The 15,695-nt window shown below is 37.7% G+C and overlaps 1 protein-coding gene across 4 annotated transcripts in view; it reads left to right on the top strand.

The window, feature by feature from the left end:
* taok3a (TAO kinase 3a) overlaps positions 1–15,695 on the top strand; it is a 66,812-nt gene that overhangs the window by 35,895 nt on the left and 15,222 nt on the right. For all 4 annotated transcript variants that reach the window (XM_063489416.1, XM_063489417.1, XM_063489419.1 and 1 more), the window contains exons 4-13: positions 2,319–2,390; positions 3,151–3,252; positions 3,871–3,916; positions 4,948–5,044; positions 5,531–5,644; positions 6,343–6,434; positions 6,630–6,723; positions 8,949–9,030; positions 12,845–13,012; positions 14,197–14,394. In XM_063489416.1, coding sequence (XP_063345486.1) covers positions 2,319–2,390; positions 3,151–3,252; positions 3,871–3,916; positions 4,948–5,044; positions 5,531–5,644; positions 6,343–6,434; positions 6,630–6,723; positions 8,949–9,030; positions 12,845–13,012; positions 14,197–14,394 — 1,065 coding nt within the window. The remainder of the gene's footprint in view (positions 1–2,318; positions 2,391–3,150; positions 3,253–3,870; positions 3,917–4,947; positions 5,045–5,530; positions 5,645–6,342; positions 6,435–6,629; positions 6,724–8,948; positions 9,031–12,844; positions 13,013–14,196; positions 14,395–15,695) is intronic.

Below are 15,695 nucleotides of genomic sequence, written 5' to 3'. Positions count from 1 at the left end.
AAAGGAATATGTATGCTGTAAATGTAGTGCACCACATTATGGCTCTTTGAAAGCAGTTAAGTGGAGACAGATCCTCTCTCAGCACTTTTTCTGTTTCTTATTAATCTCATCATCAGTAATTACTCATCAAGCTTTGATATTAAAGCTGCATGGAGGAGGGAATGAAAAGCATCCTGTATTCTCCTTTTTCTCCTCCTTTCTCCCTTTTCCTCCAGATGCAGGACTAGGGGCGATAAGCCTCCTCCCTGCCTTGCAAGACAGCTGTTCTGTTGATATATAAGATAAGATAAGATAAGATAAGATGACCTTTATTAGTCCCACACGTGGGAAATTTGTTTTGTCACAGCAGGAAGTGGACAGTGCAAAAGTTATGAAGGACAATTAGAATAAAATAAAATAAGAATAAATACAGTACACAACTGTACAGAATAGAACTACTTTGAATAAATACAAAGTAGTAGTCAATGAAGGGGGAGGATTTTCTTGACTGCCAGGGCTTTACTATCCCATGCCATGTACACGTACACACAACCAGTACATCAGTAGTAGTCCTAGTACCCATGTCTGTCTGGCTAACAATCTCCAGTGTGTGTCTAAATCCTGCCCTGATGTCAGTCCTGTGCTCACTGACACACTTGCACTATCCCTATTACAACAGTGCTTGCTGTCAGCAAGGGCAGTTTTTGTAAATGTTATTAATAGCTTTATTTTTTCAGTGATTGAACTAAGGATACATTATGATAAAAAAAGAAGTTTTTATTGTGTTATACAAAATCGATACATACGATACTCTAAAATCATTGTCAATAGCAACTCATGTTTACAGCTTTATAAAAACTACTACTACTTACTCCCTTATGTTTTATTTATGCTAATTTATTATATCTTTTAAGAACAGTATTTATTTAAACATCACAATATTTTCTATTCAAAGCAGGTAAGGGTTTTTTGGGGGGTTTTTTGTTTGTTTGTTTTCTGATACATTCCAACCTGAAGACAGGTTAGTATGAATTTTTGCCTGAGAGATGAATCAGTACAAATCACTTGCTGTTATCTATTACTAGTGGCTAATTTCTCAACTGAATTTTAGAAAGTGGATACTCAAAGGACACCTTTTGTTTGTTTGTTTTCTTTTTGAAGTTAGTCTGAATCTGTAAAAGTAATGACTATAGGAGGAAAAAAATACAGTAGTTACCACAGTAAATGTGTATTGTCAAATACATAAATTCCCTAACTATAACTGTGACTGCTTTTCTACTTGTGTAAAGACAAACGAGTAACTCCCATTACAGAAGGAAACAAGGGGAAATTACCTCCTGAGAACACAGACCCAACACCAACAAGGGGTTCACACACACCCTGATAATGGTTGCTGAATGAAATCATTGTAATTAGTAATACATTCCCTTCTAATGCAATTAGCAATACAATTAGCCTATTTAAATTTCTTAGTTTTGATTGATTTTTGTTTCCTCATATCTAATGCCATCTAGCTGTATCCTGTCATAAGAGGAATGCATGCTCTTATGCATAGACTGACAGGCAATCATTGGGATCAAATTAATCTGAAAAAAAGTCAAATGGGAATACTCTCTTGCCTCCTGTTACTGTAATTCCATTTGAATCTCAACATGAATTTCCCATTCAATTGTAAGTGGAATGAAGCTCAGATAAGGGCTTAGGCTGAGCCACAGCCTAGCTGTCCCTGAGGCAAAGTGCCTCAGAGGTTAACACCATGGGTTTAACATGCACATGTAAATGTGGACAGATAACTCAAACATTTAAAGTGGCTGTAGATAAACCTCACCTGATTTACGTTGTTCAGGTGGATATTTTTTTTAGATTAAAGTAAGTATTTAGTTTTACTTGCACTTGGATGTTTTACATTAGATTGGTCCCTGAACTAATATGTACCACTGTCCAATAACAGGCTGCTATAGCTCGTGCTTTTTAGGTACAGTACATGTTATGTTTTATTTTTTCTATAATTATAATATTTATGTAGTGACCTTTTGCTGTTAACTTTCACATTTTAATAGAAGACCAAAAGTTACCCTGTGGGCATTAAGATCACTTTTGAATCTGTATGTATGTTTATGTTGTGGAATGCCAATATAACTTTGTGGCTAGGGGACCAAAAAGGTACCCTAAAGGTACCGAAAACAAACAAAAAAATGACAAAAACAAACATGAGGCCTTGTTATATCCTGTGGGAGGTTTACTGTATTTGTCTTCGTGTGAGCTGTCTTTTCCTAAGCATTTAGACCTCGTGTTTAAAGACCTTAATAGAGTGTGATCTTTTCTATTTTCTCTCTCAGGCTCGGAACTCCTACTCCAACGAGGTGGTGGCCATCAAAAAGATGTCCTATAATGGCAAGCAGACTACTGAAGTAAGAAACTATACATGCTGGAAAATTTAGACATGGCACATACAATGTGAATGCACCAGTTTTAGATGATTTTGTCTGTGGAACCATATCAGAAGGACCAAAAAAAGAAAAACCTCAAGTGAGCATTTGGTTAGGTTTGGTCAGATAACCTTTTTTTTTTTTTCTATGATGTGGGAGGTATAGCTCAGAATGCAAAAAGCAGCATTACATCATTTTCTGCTACTTCACACAGCTTGATGCTATGCTTGTGAAGTTGTGAGATGTCTCATGTGGTGGTTAGTTACTCTGAAGGAACAAAAATAATGTGAAAATAATGGAAGATAATTGCCCACACCAGATGCAAAGCTTGGAACAAACATGTGTCTACCTCAAGAAAACTGCTGGAAATGTTTAGGCAGAAGCATATTTCAGAAGGCATCCTATGGGATCACAGCTTGTACTTCGGCTGAACTCAAGCCCACATCTCAGTGGTTTAGTCAACTTGTATCTTTTTATAAAACAATGAGTGATGGTTTTGTGTGAGGGCACTTGCAAGCTATTGTCAAACTTTTCCATACTAGTTGAAGTGGAGCCAGCTTTCAGTTTGTTTATTATTTATATTGGTGCAGTGCCTTTAAAGAAAACCTTTCTGTCAATAGACAATAGCGAGAGAGATACAGATGTAAAATATCTGTCACTGGTTAATGCATTGTATTTAAAGTCTTAGTTAAGTGATAGTTTGATAGTACCTAAAGGCTGGAATCATTCTTTCCTTTTGCAGAAGTGGCAGGACATCATTAAGGAAGTCAAGTTTTTGGGACAACTGCGACACCCAAACACAATTGAGTACAAAGGCTGCTACTTGAAAGACAACACTGCCTGGGTTTGTAGATCCTTTTCTACATCCTCTTTTTTTTGTTCAAGTTCCTCATTTTTTTTAGTCTGGCAGGATACTTGATTTATCTTTCTCTTTTCTGCTCTCTCTCATTCTTTACTTAAATTCTTTTGTTTTCATGTCCTGCTCGGTATGTTTTCCTAGTGTGTACTTATGTTTCTTTGTGTACACTGATCAGCCACAACATTAAAACCGCCTACAGTGCACTGCCAAATCAACTCTGTCCCATTGGGGCTTCTGGTGTCTGTCATAAGAAATTTGGCTGCAGATTGCTGGGTGGTGCTTCTGCGGATTGTGCCTGCTCTGGTAGATCCCACTGATGTTTGACCAGTTTTGAATCTGCGGAGTTTAGAGGCTAGGGCTTGAGCTATTTCTACACACTGTCCTGTTACGCGAGACCTCTGCCATCAAGATAATAAGTGTTAGTCACTTCACTTTTCTGTTTGATTTTAATGTTGTGGTTAACTGTTGTACTCCCACTTCCTCTACATTCTTTAGACTAGGACTTTTCACAAACTTGGCTTTAATTAAAATTTATGACGGTGCTCATTCCATGTGAGTGATTAGTTTCCATTTTATTTGAGGTTTAACTATTTTCTCTTTCAGCTGGTGATGGAGTACTGTCTGGGCTCTGCATCAGATTTACTGGAGGGTATGTTTATCAGTGTTTGATATGTCAATACATTCAGATATTTCATAATTTTATAATGGCTTTTTTGTCAGTAACAGGGTGGAAGTGTTAACATTTGTTTTCCAGGAAGTCACTCCTGAAACTTTTGTAAACCCCAAACTTGTCAAAACAAAACTAATGAAAAGTAACTTTGGTCTTTTAGCTTGGTTGTGCACTGTAAAGTATGCCCTTTAGCTAATTTAAGCTGTTTTAGGAGCAGAAGTAGACTATGACTGCTTGACCTTATTGAGGATTTTTTTGGACTACCAAAAAATAAGGAACTGCCTGCTATCAGATAACTGCAATTATCTTTAAAAACTTGTAAAACCTCATGTTCTCCAATTTTCTGTGATTATTTGGTTCATTTTGTGGGCCTTACTAAATATTTGCTGTGATTGTATGCTTAGGGGCACTCTCCCCATTTGCGTCCTTGGATACTGGAGCAAGATAATGTAATGTAAATGTGTAATCTGCTTTAATAGTACTACATTTTAAACCACTGTTTATCGCAGATGGAAAACATATTTGTTTCTTAGATTTCAGCGCCTGGCAAAAAATATCTATATCACTTTTAAGAGCTTGAATTCCCTGAACTCCCCATCCTCTAACCACTCCTGAAGCTACTGACTTATTTTAAACACCCATGCGAGTACTCACTACTGACAGAGTACACAGTTGTGACAGTCGTTCCCAGACTGTTTTGGGGAGTTTAGCCTTTTATAAAAAAATTCTCAGTCGTAGTTCTGCAGTGACCTTTTGCCTTGGCACAATTTTTAGAACAGCAGGACTCAGGGTGCCAGCTTAGGAAACTCAACTGTTTACTGGGATTACTTTATTACTGCAGTGTGTGGACAGATCAGTACAGTTGGTCTTAATTATTAAAGCCATGATACTGTGCTTTCCAGAGCTGAGCACATGAAGTCTGCACTTCCACAATCTTGGATAGAAATAACTATTTGAATCATTCATGTTATTTCCGCTCAATCCATTCGTTGTACTTATTTCTTCCATAGTTCATAAAAAACCACTCCAAGAAATGGAAATTGCTGCCATTACCCACGGTGCCTTGCTAGGACTGGCTTACCTACATTCCCATAATATGATTCACAGGTGAGTCTATTTCTTTCCTTGCTTCCAGGCAACATAGAGTGAAAACATGGAACATGATAACATAAGACAGTTATGTTCTTCATTTATTGCAGTGTTTACTAATTAAGTTGTAAAACATCATGTCTATACTTACTCACTCTTGGACATCACCTTCCCACCTTATTGCTGTACACAGTTGTATCTTTTATGGTGGGAAGATATGATTGGCATCCAACAACCACATCAAATAAATCCTTTTTACTGTTCTGTATCATTTTAAGTTTCAAAGGGCATAGATTTAAAATGTCAAATCAAACATGACATCTTTAAATACCCAACTGTGTTGTGTTGGTCAAAAGTGAATAAAAACTGGACTGCCTCATTGGAGGTAGGACTAACTTGGCACATATCAGTCACCTGGCACATATGCATAATGTATAAGTGGAGCTAATGTGACTTTTTCTCTTTTCTGTCTTTGCTGTCTTCATGCTCTTTTCCCCTATCCAGAGATGTGAAAGCTGGTAATATCCTGCTGACTGAGCTGGGTCAAGTCAAACTGGCTGACTTTGGCTCCGCCTCCATTGCCTCACCTGCCAACTCCTTTGTGGGCACACCTTACTGGTCAGTACACACAAGACAAACATGGAACTTCATCTTCAGAGAAGAGAAGATTAAGTTTCTTCTTTATCTTGCACATGTTCAGTACAAATGAGCTATTTTATGTCTTTTTTTTTCTGTTTTTCTGCCAATTTTATTTAGACATTGTTGTTGGCAGATGTTTGTTGTTCTAGAGTCATGCGCCTAGATAGACACATAAATGTGAAAGCAGTTTAATATGTGGGTTATATATCTAAACAAGCAAATAGCAGTTCTCATAAAATCCATGAGAAAGTTTATTCATTACATTGGAAGCAGTGACTAACGTGACTAACATGACTAACATGCTGCATGTGCAACATGTTAGTCATTATTAATTCAGTTTGAGAAAGAACTGACAAGATTTTTTTTAATTCATATTGATAGTTTTCCGCAATTGGCTTTCAATTGCATATGTACCAAAATATTCACTCACATATTCACAGCAGCTTTAATGGTAAACAAAGGCATCCCATATACTGGTGGGCTAGTAGTCATGCATACGAAAAATTGTCACACAAGTATAGAAACATATATTCCAAAAACTAAGCTGCTATCACAGCATACCAGAGTCTTTAAAAACTCTGAGAAGCTTAGAAGATTATAACATTTTCATGGATTTTTTCCATACTTGATAAAGTGTGTGCATACGCGTGTGTGCGTGTGTCTGCCTTTGTATTCAGGATGGCCCCAGAAGTGATCCTAGCCATGGACGAGGGCCAGTATGAAGGAAAAGTGGACATCTGGTCACTGGGGATCACTTGTATTGAACTGGGTGAGCAAACACCTACCCACTGGTCAAATAATACATTTATTGGCTCAGACTGAAATTCAGCAGACTTAAGCCGATTAAAAGTTATTTGTTTGTACTACTTATTTTTTAGACTTCAGCTTCTCCCTCATTCAAGGAGAAGCTGATGCGAAAATGTGCACACTGTATATGTTATTCTCACATCCTTTCTCATTTTAGCGGAACGTAAACCACCCTTGTTCAACATGAATGCCATGAGTGCCTTATATCACATTGCCCAGAACGACTCTCCCACACTGCAGTCCAATGAGTGGTAAGTTTTAGCACCTTGATGTTACAAAATTACCATACACCCAAAAAAATTCAGTATAACCACTGATATAATGCATCCAGTCAACCGTGAACATTAAAGTCCAATCCAGTCAGGGTTCAGCCAGAGTAAGACATCCCTGTGTTAATCTGCATGACCTGTGATCCCTGCGACAGGCCATGTGCAAGGGCACACTCTAAGTCTCTTATGTAATTACCTGGGAAACAGCTACCAAAGAAACACACTGCAGCTACCCACACCATTTCTGCTGAGCTGTAAGGCAGCGTCTAAACAAAACAGCACGATTATTCTCCTGTTATTCCAAGTAATTTAAATCACACTTTAAGCTTTTCATACTAACATACAAATATATTCCTCCATGTACGTATGAGGTGTTCTAAATATGGGAAAACAGCTTGCTTTATGCATTATTTTATGCAGCTTTCAGCCTCACAGCTCATGACTGCGGAAGCTAATAGATTCTCTAGGGACTGTCCTTCCAGACATCAAAAAAAATTTAGCAATTTAATTTAGGCCAGCAGGTTTTAAACAGCTCTTTGCTGTCTCTTTGCATCACCAATATATCCCACATTGTCAGACAAGACCAGCGGAGCTGCTAGATATTGCCATGAAATGTTTAGGTCATCTAAAAAACTGAGAAACAGCATTTAAAACTGATATGCTTTTTTGTAAATTCAAGAAAAAAGCTTAAATGAATTACTGTTTAAAAACAAATCTCATCATAAAAGGTATACATTTTTTTTTATCTGGAGGACTATAAGAAGTAAAATCATTTATTCAATATACAGTTGGCTTAGTTAGTAGAATAATCCAAGCACTCTACATAAGCCACCATAGCTTAGCTTTTTATGTTTTTTATTCACAGTTAATGAATAAATGCTATATAAGCTGTATAATATTTTTATATCTTTATATTTATAGTATGAACAATGGGCTCAGTATTAGCTAGCACAATCTTGGTAGTAAAGGAATAATTTGGGAACAGAAGAAAAGGGGATACATATTCAGCAGCATGTATGAACTGAGAACTAGGTGATCTCAATTAGCAAAAAATGCAAGACACTGGCAGGAATTTAGCAAAGGAACAAATATGTTACTGCTCCTCTGAGTTGCTGTAACCACAGCATGTGTGGTATGATTGTCATTGGGGAAACGGCACTCATCAAATATTAACCCTGTGCTTGATGTTCTCCCTGTAATTTACTCCTGTGTACTTCTGCCATGCTGTGACTGCCATGGTATGCATGTGATGTCCTAGGTATGCAGTGTCGTGCAGGAGTTCCTTGTAATATGTTGTAAAAATTTGTCTCTGTCACACAGCTCCTCAGGAGTAGCTGAATGCAACCGTTTACCTGCCTGATACTGTAGGAGAACATGTGCATCAGTTCCACACAAGCGTTCATTAAATAACAATGTTTCTTTTGAAACCTTTAAGTAGGCACGAGTATTGTGAGCAGGTCATGAGAAACGTGAGGCAAGGCAGTTCTTTAAAGTTAAAACTTGCTGCCTATGACATCTGTTGTAAAATTAGTGTTGATTTCTAGTATCGTGCTTTAGGTGAGCGATTGTGTGGGGCAGCACAGGGTTGTGGTATTTTTGGAGGAGCTCCAGGGGCCCGAGGTATTAGCAACATCCAGATGAGACAAGTAGAGACATTGGCTTCATACACAAACACAAGGCCAGACTGTGAACACATTCACATGACCTACAAGACTAGGCGTGGATCTATGCTAGCAACTGAGAGAAAAGTAGAGGTTGAGGGAGATCTCATTCGTATACCCTCAGTGTGTATTTTAATAAACCTAAAGAGCATTCCAGTCTATTTTATCTCAACAACTCATAACAGCAAACGAAACATATGGTGGTATATCTACCGTACTAGATTACCATGATTAGATATTTAGATCACAGCTCCACTGGCCTATATTTTTATTGCTCCACATATTTACATAATCCATATATAGTTCCCATTCGGGGCTACACTAAGAGATTATGCAAGATTGTTCTACTTAAGTCACTGATATATTAAACACCAAAGAGCTGTGGATTGCTCCTCCTTGTACATTAGTCATTAATTGCCAAAAAGGACAGATGGTATGGCTTTTTAGCTTGTCACTGTCATTTCTACTTAAGATTTTTCTAATTTTAAAAATATTAGTCCAAGAAGGACTATGACTGACTTCTTTCTCACTGTCCTCTTTACCTAGGTCTGACCTCTTTCGCAGCTTTGTTGACTATTGCCTGCTGAAAATTCCTCAGGACAGACCCTCGTCGGGGGAGCTGCTACGAGTGAGTGGGTTTCCTCAGTAATCTTTCCAGCTGTGACCTCACTTCCTGTCTCAGTCAGTCATGAGGATGAGTCACTCCCATCCACCCACGGCTCCCTAATACGCAAGCATATATACACTGTCTTCTTCAAGCACAGGAATCAAGCATCCTACTGAGATTTTTTATTTATTTTTATTCCCCCCGTTGCCTTACAGCCAAGGGATAAGACATAGGAAGACAATTGAGCTCCACAGAGCTGCATCTCATTATTTTTATTGTTGCGACATTTTATACGGTGTGATAAAATGAGTAGAAAGACAAAGAAAAAAAAATTATTGTTGGACATAAATAATTGCATTTGAGCACTGATGTTGACAAACACTGATGTGCCAGTCGTGTTGGCACAATCCTCCATGCTCTTCAGAGGGTATGAATGTGGAACCGCAACGGTTATTTTACCTTAAAACTCATATATAATATAACTCATCTAACCCCTTAAAACGCAAAATGTTACTGTTGTCAAACACAGATTAAAATAATCTCGTAAAACTAAACGCTTAAAGCTGCAAATTGGGTTTTTTTTGTTTGTTTTTTTAAATCCATCCTGCCAGTGACAGCCCATATGTATCTCCAAAACCACAATGAGCATACACGCTGATAATCCATGCATGTCCATTGTGTTTCCCTGTGATTGAGGAGATGATCTTTTTGTTTGTGTGACCAACAGGTAATCCTATTGGTGCACTAAGAGTTTTAAGTTCTTGGTGATCACGCTCAGTGGTGTTGAAGCCCAAGCAGGACTTTTCACACCTGTCTCACTTTATGGAGGAAGGTGTGAGGTTAGGAAGTGGTTAACTAAAGGGATCTGGACTGTTGTCTGGATAGGATGGGGCTTTTGACTGGAATGCACTCTTCCAAGCACCCCTGACCCAAATCCTTACTGAAAAAACCATTAAAGAGGGATAAGTACCAAACAGACTTTGGATCAGTGTCCAAGGGCCTGCTTTATAGTGAAGGGCTTGGGGGTTGGGGTGTTAGTTTATGATTAATACCCCACTTTCTCTTCTGAGACGCACACAAATTTGCTCTTCATTTTAGTACAGGCACACACACACACAGGCACACGCCCCTCCAAGCGCTTTAAAGGGAAAATCAGGTCACTAATCTGTGGGCCTTGAGCTACCAGTGTACTGGCTTCAGGTTAAATTCACTCTCTGTCCTTTAAAACCTCATTCAGAATAATGGTAATTACGAAAAATAAAAGAGTAACCATTCAGTGACCTCAACCCCCCTGTAAGTACACTTCGTTTAAACGAACATACTCATTTGAATAGTTGAAACTAACTCTGAGTTTCTCAGCTGTATAAATTTACTTGCTAACCACAGATATTTACAGCACAACAGCAACTTCCCAGAGCATGAAAGGAAGTGTTCAAATGTAATTTTGTGTTTGACTAATCATCTAAAAGTAATAGCATAATTCAATTGCCCTAGTTTACAAGAAAAATCAGTTCCTTATATTTGAATGGATGGAATCATCTAAATGTTTGCTTTTTTAAATTCGTGATTTCAATAACCGATTTATGAATGAGTATTTTGTGATTGTTTTCAATGCAATATGTAGCTTAGACTAAGCAGGAAATGATAAGGTTTGCAAAGATGTGTTGTGAGTAGCTGGTTAGACTACTTAGTCTACTAGTTCTCACTTTGCCCAACTTGCAAAATTCCACAAACCTCAACCTGTTTTATCTTTTGTATGTGAAACAACATACAGTATGATGTGTTCATGAAGTGTTTAATATTTTCATAATTCCCTTTGTTTCCTGTTATTATGCTAAAAGTTTAACTAAATGACTGCTTGCTTCATCCATATACTTTCCTGCAAATATGAGATTTTTACTAGTGTGCTCATCTAATTATTTTCAAGAAAGCCAAAAAAATCTAATCTCCCCCAAAATGTTGAACTATTATTTTAATACATCAAACATATTAGCCTTTTCCTTTAGTGGCTATTATTGCTATCAGTGTAGTAGATGTGGACTGGTCTAAAGTAGTAACGGTAGCCTGAAAAGTTAGTAATAGTATGTGTCAAAAACAAATTTATACTAAAAGAACAGGCTGAAACTGAGTATGGATGAGTACTTCTGGTAGAAGGCAATAGTGATGCCACAATACATATACCAGACAAGACTCCAGGTGCTGTAGATTTGCTGTCACTTCTTCTTTACACTAACCTCATAATGAGGAGGAATCCTGGAGATAACTTCACTGGATGATGGGATGGGGGTGGCCAACCACCCACATTCTGCTGTAGGTCAATCAGAAAATGGGACAAATCACTTTCATCTCTATTTTCAGTGTGTGATGTCATTCCTCTGTGTCCTGACTAACCCATTACACCGGCATCTGTCACATGGAGAGGAAGGTGTGCAGAGAGTGATGGCTAAAAATAGACTTAAATATATGTATTTTTTTCATGCAGAATATAATATTTTAGTCAAGTACCTTTAGGTTGAATACATTTTAGCCTTTTATGCAGCCAATATTTTATGAATGAGAGTGACTAAGAGGAGGTGTGAACATGTTTGTGTGTTGTAGTGGGAGGAAGTGCTGGGCAGAAATATCTGTTCTGTTTTTATTTGTTTTGCTTTTTTTATTCTTTTTTTGACACCCCTAAATTGTTTGAAAAAACAAACAAAACACAAATTAAAAATAGCCATCCACTATCACTTGACCCCCACCTTCTCACCCACAACCCACCAATCCCACTCTGACCCGTTGGTTATTCATTGAATAATTACATAAATGCACAATGTCCCAACCTCCACCAAATTGCACCTACATTAGATTACAGAGGTTCATCTCACTAGCACTGGACAGACTCAGCAATGATAATCACCTAAATGATCTCCATAAAAGTGTGAAACCATTATATCATTCACTAATCATATTTTTAAAAGGAAGCCTGACCTTTCACATATTTTCTTTCTTCTGGAAGGATTTTGCGTTCTTTTAGTAAATAACAAGGTCCAATTTGCTTTGCTATCCCTTGATAGAAGAAACTCCTAAGTATGGTTTTTTTTTTTCCTCCACAGAGGTTAATGTGTGTAGCTCATTCTAAAAAAAAAAAAAGAAGCACAAAAGCAAAGGATACAGATTAAATGACTAAAATCTCTCAATTATCAATGCTCAGTGGGATTTTTTTTTGTTATATGACATGATTTAATTAAAGTTCTCATTAACTTGGTGCAAGGCCAAATGCATTTCAAACAGTATTTATTGAAATGAGAAGGATTAGGAGTATTTATAAAAATCGATTATATGGACCTTCTCAAAGACTGTAGTAGAGCGTATTGAGTGCTGGGACCAGAATGGGTTGAACAACCTACAGGCGCCCTCTAGTGATTGCCAGAGTTGTGGTGCTCATTGAAATAAAATTTTAGACGTGTTTAAATGACTTCCAAATATTTACGAACAACTTAAAAGATCTGTAAATGGTGCCAATATTTAAGATAATGCAAAAGAAAGTAGTTATTATATAAAATTTTCATCTTCATTCTGGTTCAGCTTATTTTATTTCCCTCATAAATGTTTACTGCCAATATTGTAAGTAGTCTGAGGCAATACTTTCTGAATTTCTATTGAAAAACTGGGAAAAAAACATCCATAATGTTCAGTTTAAATTAAACTGTATGACATGAAGACAGCAATTGAAATGCAAATTAAAAAAAGATAACCCTAATAGAAAGATTAGCTTTAGTTTCTAAACCCAGTATTTTCCTCCTTGTATCGTAATAAAGTCGAAGTAACTGACTATCTGTCTTTTTCTCTTCAGCATGATTTTGTACGTCGGGAACGCTCGCCACGCATTCTCATTGACCTCATCCAGAGGACCAAGGATGCAGTGCGTGAGCTCGACAATCTGCAGTACCGCAAGATGAAAAAGATCCTATACCAGGAGAAACACAACGGGCCCATGGGAGAGAGCCAGGAGGAGGAGGAGGTGGGTGGAAGAAAAAAAAAAAAGGGAGAAGGGAGGTTAATGGGGAAACAGTTTATGAATCAAACTTAAATATTAAACAGACAAATTAATGTTAAAAAAAAAATACTCTGCAGAGTGCATGATCACAGGGAGTGGCACCAGAAACAGTTCTTCAATTCTTAACAATAGTTAATATGAAGATGAAAAATTGCATATATGTAGCCACAGTCTTTAAGTAGCAGAGTTGCACTAAAATAAGGTTTGGATTCAGTTAATCTGCAGAGTATTTTCACAAAGTAATTGAAATAATTATTACATTTAAAATTTCCATCACCACTACATAAAATAAGTGCTTGTACTTGACACCAATGACAGAGCTCATTATTTCACACAGTTCTCTATCTGTAGGCCAACAGATGATTTCAGACAAAAGGTTCAGGGACAGCATAGTTTATCTGCATCCTCAGGATGACACTTGAGTCTCAGAGATGGTGACTCCACACTAGTCAGTACTGCTTCATCTCTTTGAAATCACAACAAATGGGAGTCTTTCTCATGCAGTCTTGGTAGCCTGACATTGAGATGAAATGTCCCTTAGCTGACCTGGCCTGAAGTAAAGTGAACAGTTATGGACAGCTCGTAGCGACAGTAATGTCATCCTACACCATGTGACACAATTCACAGCAGCCACCAGACCTTAGTGCAACAAGACACTGCTGAAAGCCTTACCCTGAAAAACCTGATGTACCAATCCTTGTTTTATGTGGAAAGACTGAGTAAATATCCTGTCCTGTTGCTTTAGACCTAAGTGAATTGGCTTTTGCTTCTAAAAGCTACACAGTTTCATCCCGTATCTGTCTTGTACACCTTCAAGTTGACTTGTAATCTGAAGACCTCTGTCTGACCACTGTCCATTAACATAAGCTCAGATGCTACTGAATGACTCAGACACACACATCTTAACAATTAGAGGTTAAAAGGCAATTTAGCATGACTTTGACTCTAATGCAATCTAGAGGGCATCAGTGATTTTTTCCCCCCCTTTTGTATTGAGGCAACTCCATTTAATGGTACAGTTTGAAGAAAGCCTGGGTATAATTGGGCGAAGGTCACGGGTGACTTTTGTATATTTCAGTAGTATGTTCCTTGAGTTTTTGTGTACATTTGTGTTTCTGAACACGTGTATATGTTGTGCGCACTTGCAGGACAGCGAGGCAGCCAGCTGTAAGATGAACAGCCTGGGCAGCAACCACTCTATTCCCAGCACCTCGGTCAGCACGGGTAGCCAGAGCAGCAGTGTGAACAGCATGCAGGAGGTGTTGGATGACAGCTGCTCTGATATGACCATGATGCATCCCCAAGACTACAGCAGCACCCTGGACTCCTCCCCACACACCAAGAAGGTAAAAATTAAGGGTGAAGACGGGATGGTGATTAAGGCTGAAAGTTTGAAACCACTATTGGGAGTTCTTATTGTTCCCAAAGCCTTTTAACGGAGCATCAGCCATCATACTCAAACAGTGTTAATCTGATTTTTTTTTTTTTTAACTAAATACAATTTAAAATATTAATTAATTAAAAAATATATAAAACTGGAGACAGTTTTGTGACAGCCAGAGACTATGAAATAATTAAAGAATAATTTCAACAACTACTAGCAACAACCGTCCAAACAATCACTGAAATACTGAGTTCATCTAAGACCAGCTACTGCAGTGACTACCAGAGGGTGTGAAGGATACCCGATTCATATATAACCAAGTGGGAAATATGTAGTGCAAGTTGGTGCCGTGTACAAACAGACCCTGAAATGTGCCATGGCAACCAGTTGTCGGCTACAAAGTGTTCATCACTTTAAATCTAAATGGAGAAATAAATTCCTTCTAGAAATAAGTGTTACAACTTGACATCCATCTTGGAATTGATTAGGGGGTTATCTTGAAGCCCCTAATTAAATGAATGGAAAGAGAGCCATGGCTTTCATTTCAGTGGTCACCGAGACATAAAAAAGAAAATCTATAGCATCACCATCAATTTAAAAAAAAAAAAAAAAAAAAAGTTAAAACTTTTGGAAACTTGCCATCATTTTAGCTAAAGTTGTCTTTAATCTACAAGTTACTTCAGCTGTGTATGCACATATGTCACAACATTACAGCTCCATTAATTGCTCAATCCAGAGTACTGACATAAACATCATCCTAGTGCACTCTTCCAATGGGAGGAACGAATAAATATGAACTCAGCAAGCCAAGTTTATAAATTACACATAGCCACACCTTTGCTATGGGTATTGATTAGAGAGCTATTCCTGCCACCACACCGCTTTAACTTGATGAGTATGTTTTTTTTTATTTCAGGCATTTTGGGGGCAAGGGTAACAAAACTGCAACATTTAGTTTTAGAGACATGTCTCTTCCTTCTACAATATCTCTTGCGTAAGTCATTGATACCTGTACAGTACTTCAGAGTTATCGTTTTACTGCTACAAAATAAAGAAGATTATAAAGTCTGAGAAATCCAAGTCACAACAAAGGTCAAATCAGATTTGTTGTCTGTTTTCTGAGATGCCCCACTGAAAGAGAGACAAAAAAGTCAAGCCAAGTGGAATTAAGCACAAGGACAACTTTGTACCCAACATTTTTCCTGTCTTTTGAAATGGTATTAGTAAACAGTCTTAAACACTTTTCCCAGAGTTCAGTGCATG

The sequence above is a fragment of the Pelmatolapia mariae genome, linkage group LG12, assembly GCF_036321145.2.
Source record: "Pelmatolapia mariae isolate MD_Pm_ZW linkage group LG12, Pm_UMD_F_2, whole genome shotgun sequence".
Lineage (NCBI taxonomy): Eukaryota > Metazoa > Chordata > Actinopteri > Cichliformes > Cichlidae > Pelmatolapia > Pelmatolapia mariae.
The sequence above is the reverse complement of the archived record's forward strand: the minus strand, read 5'-3'. Positions and strand labels throughout refer to the sequence as shown.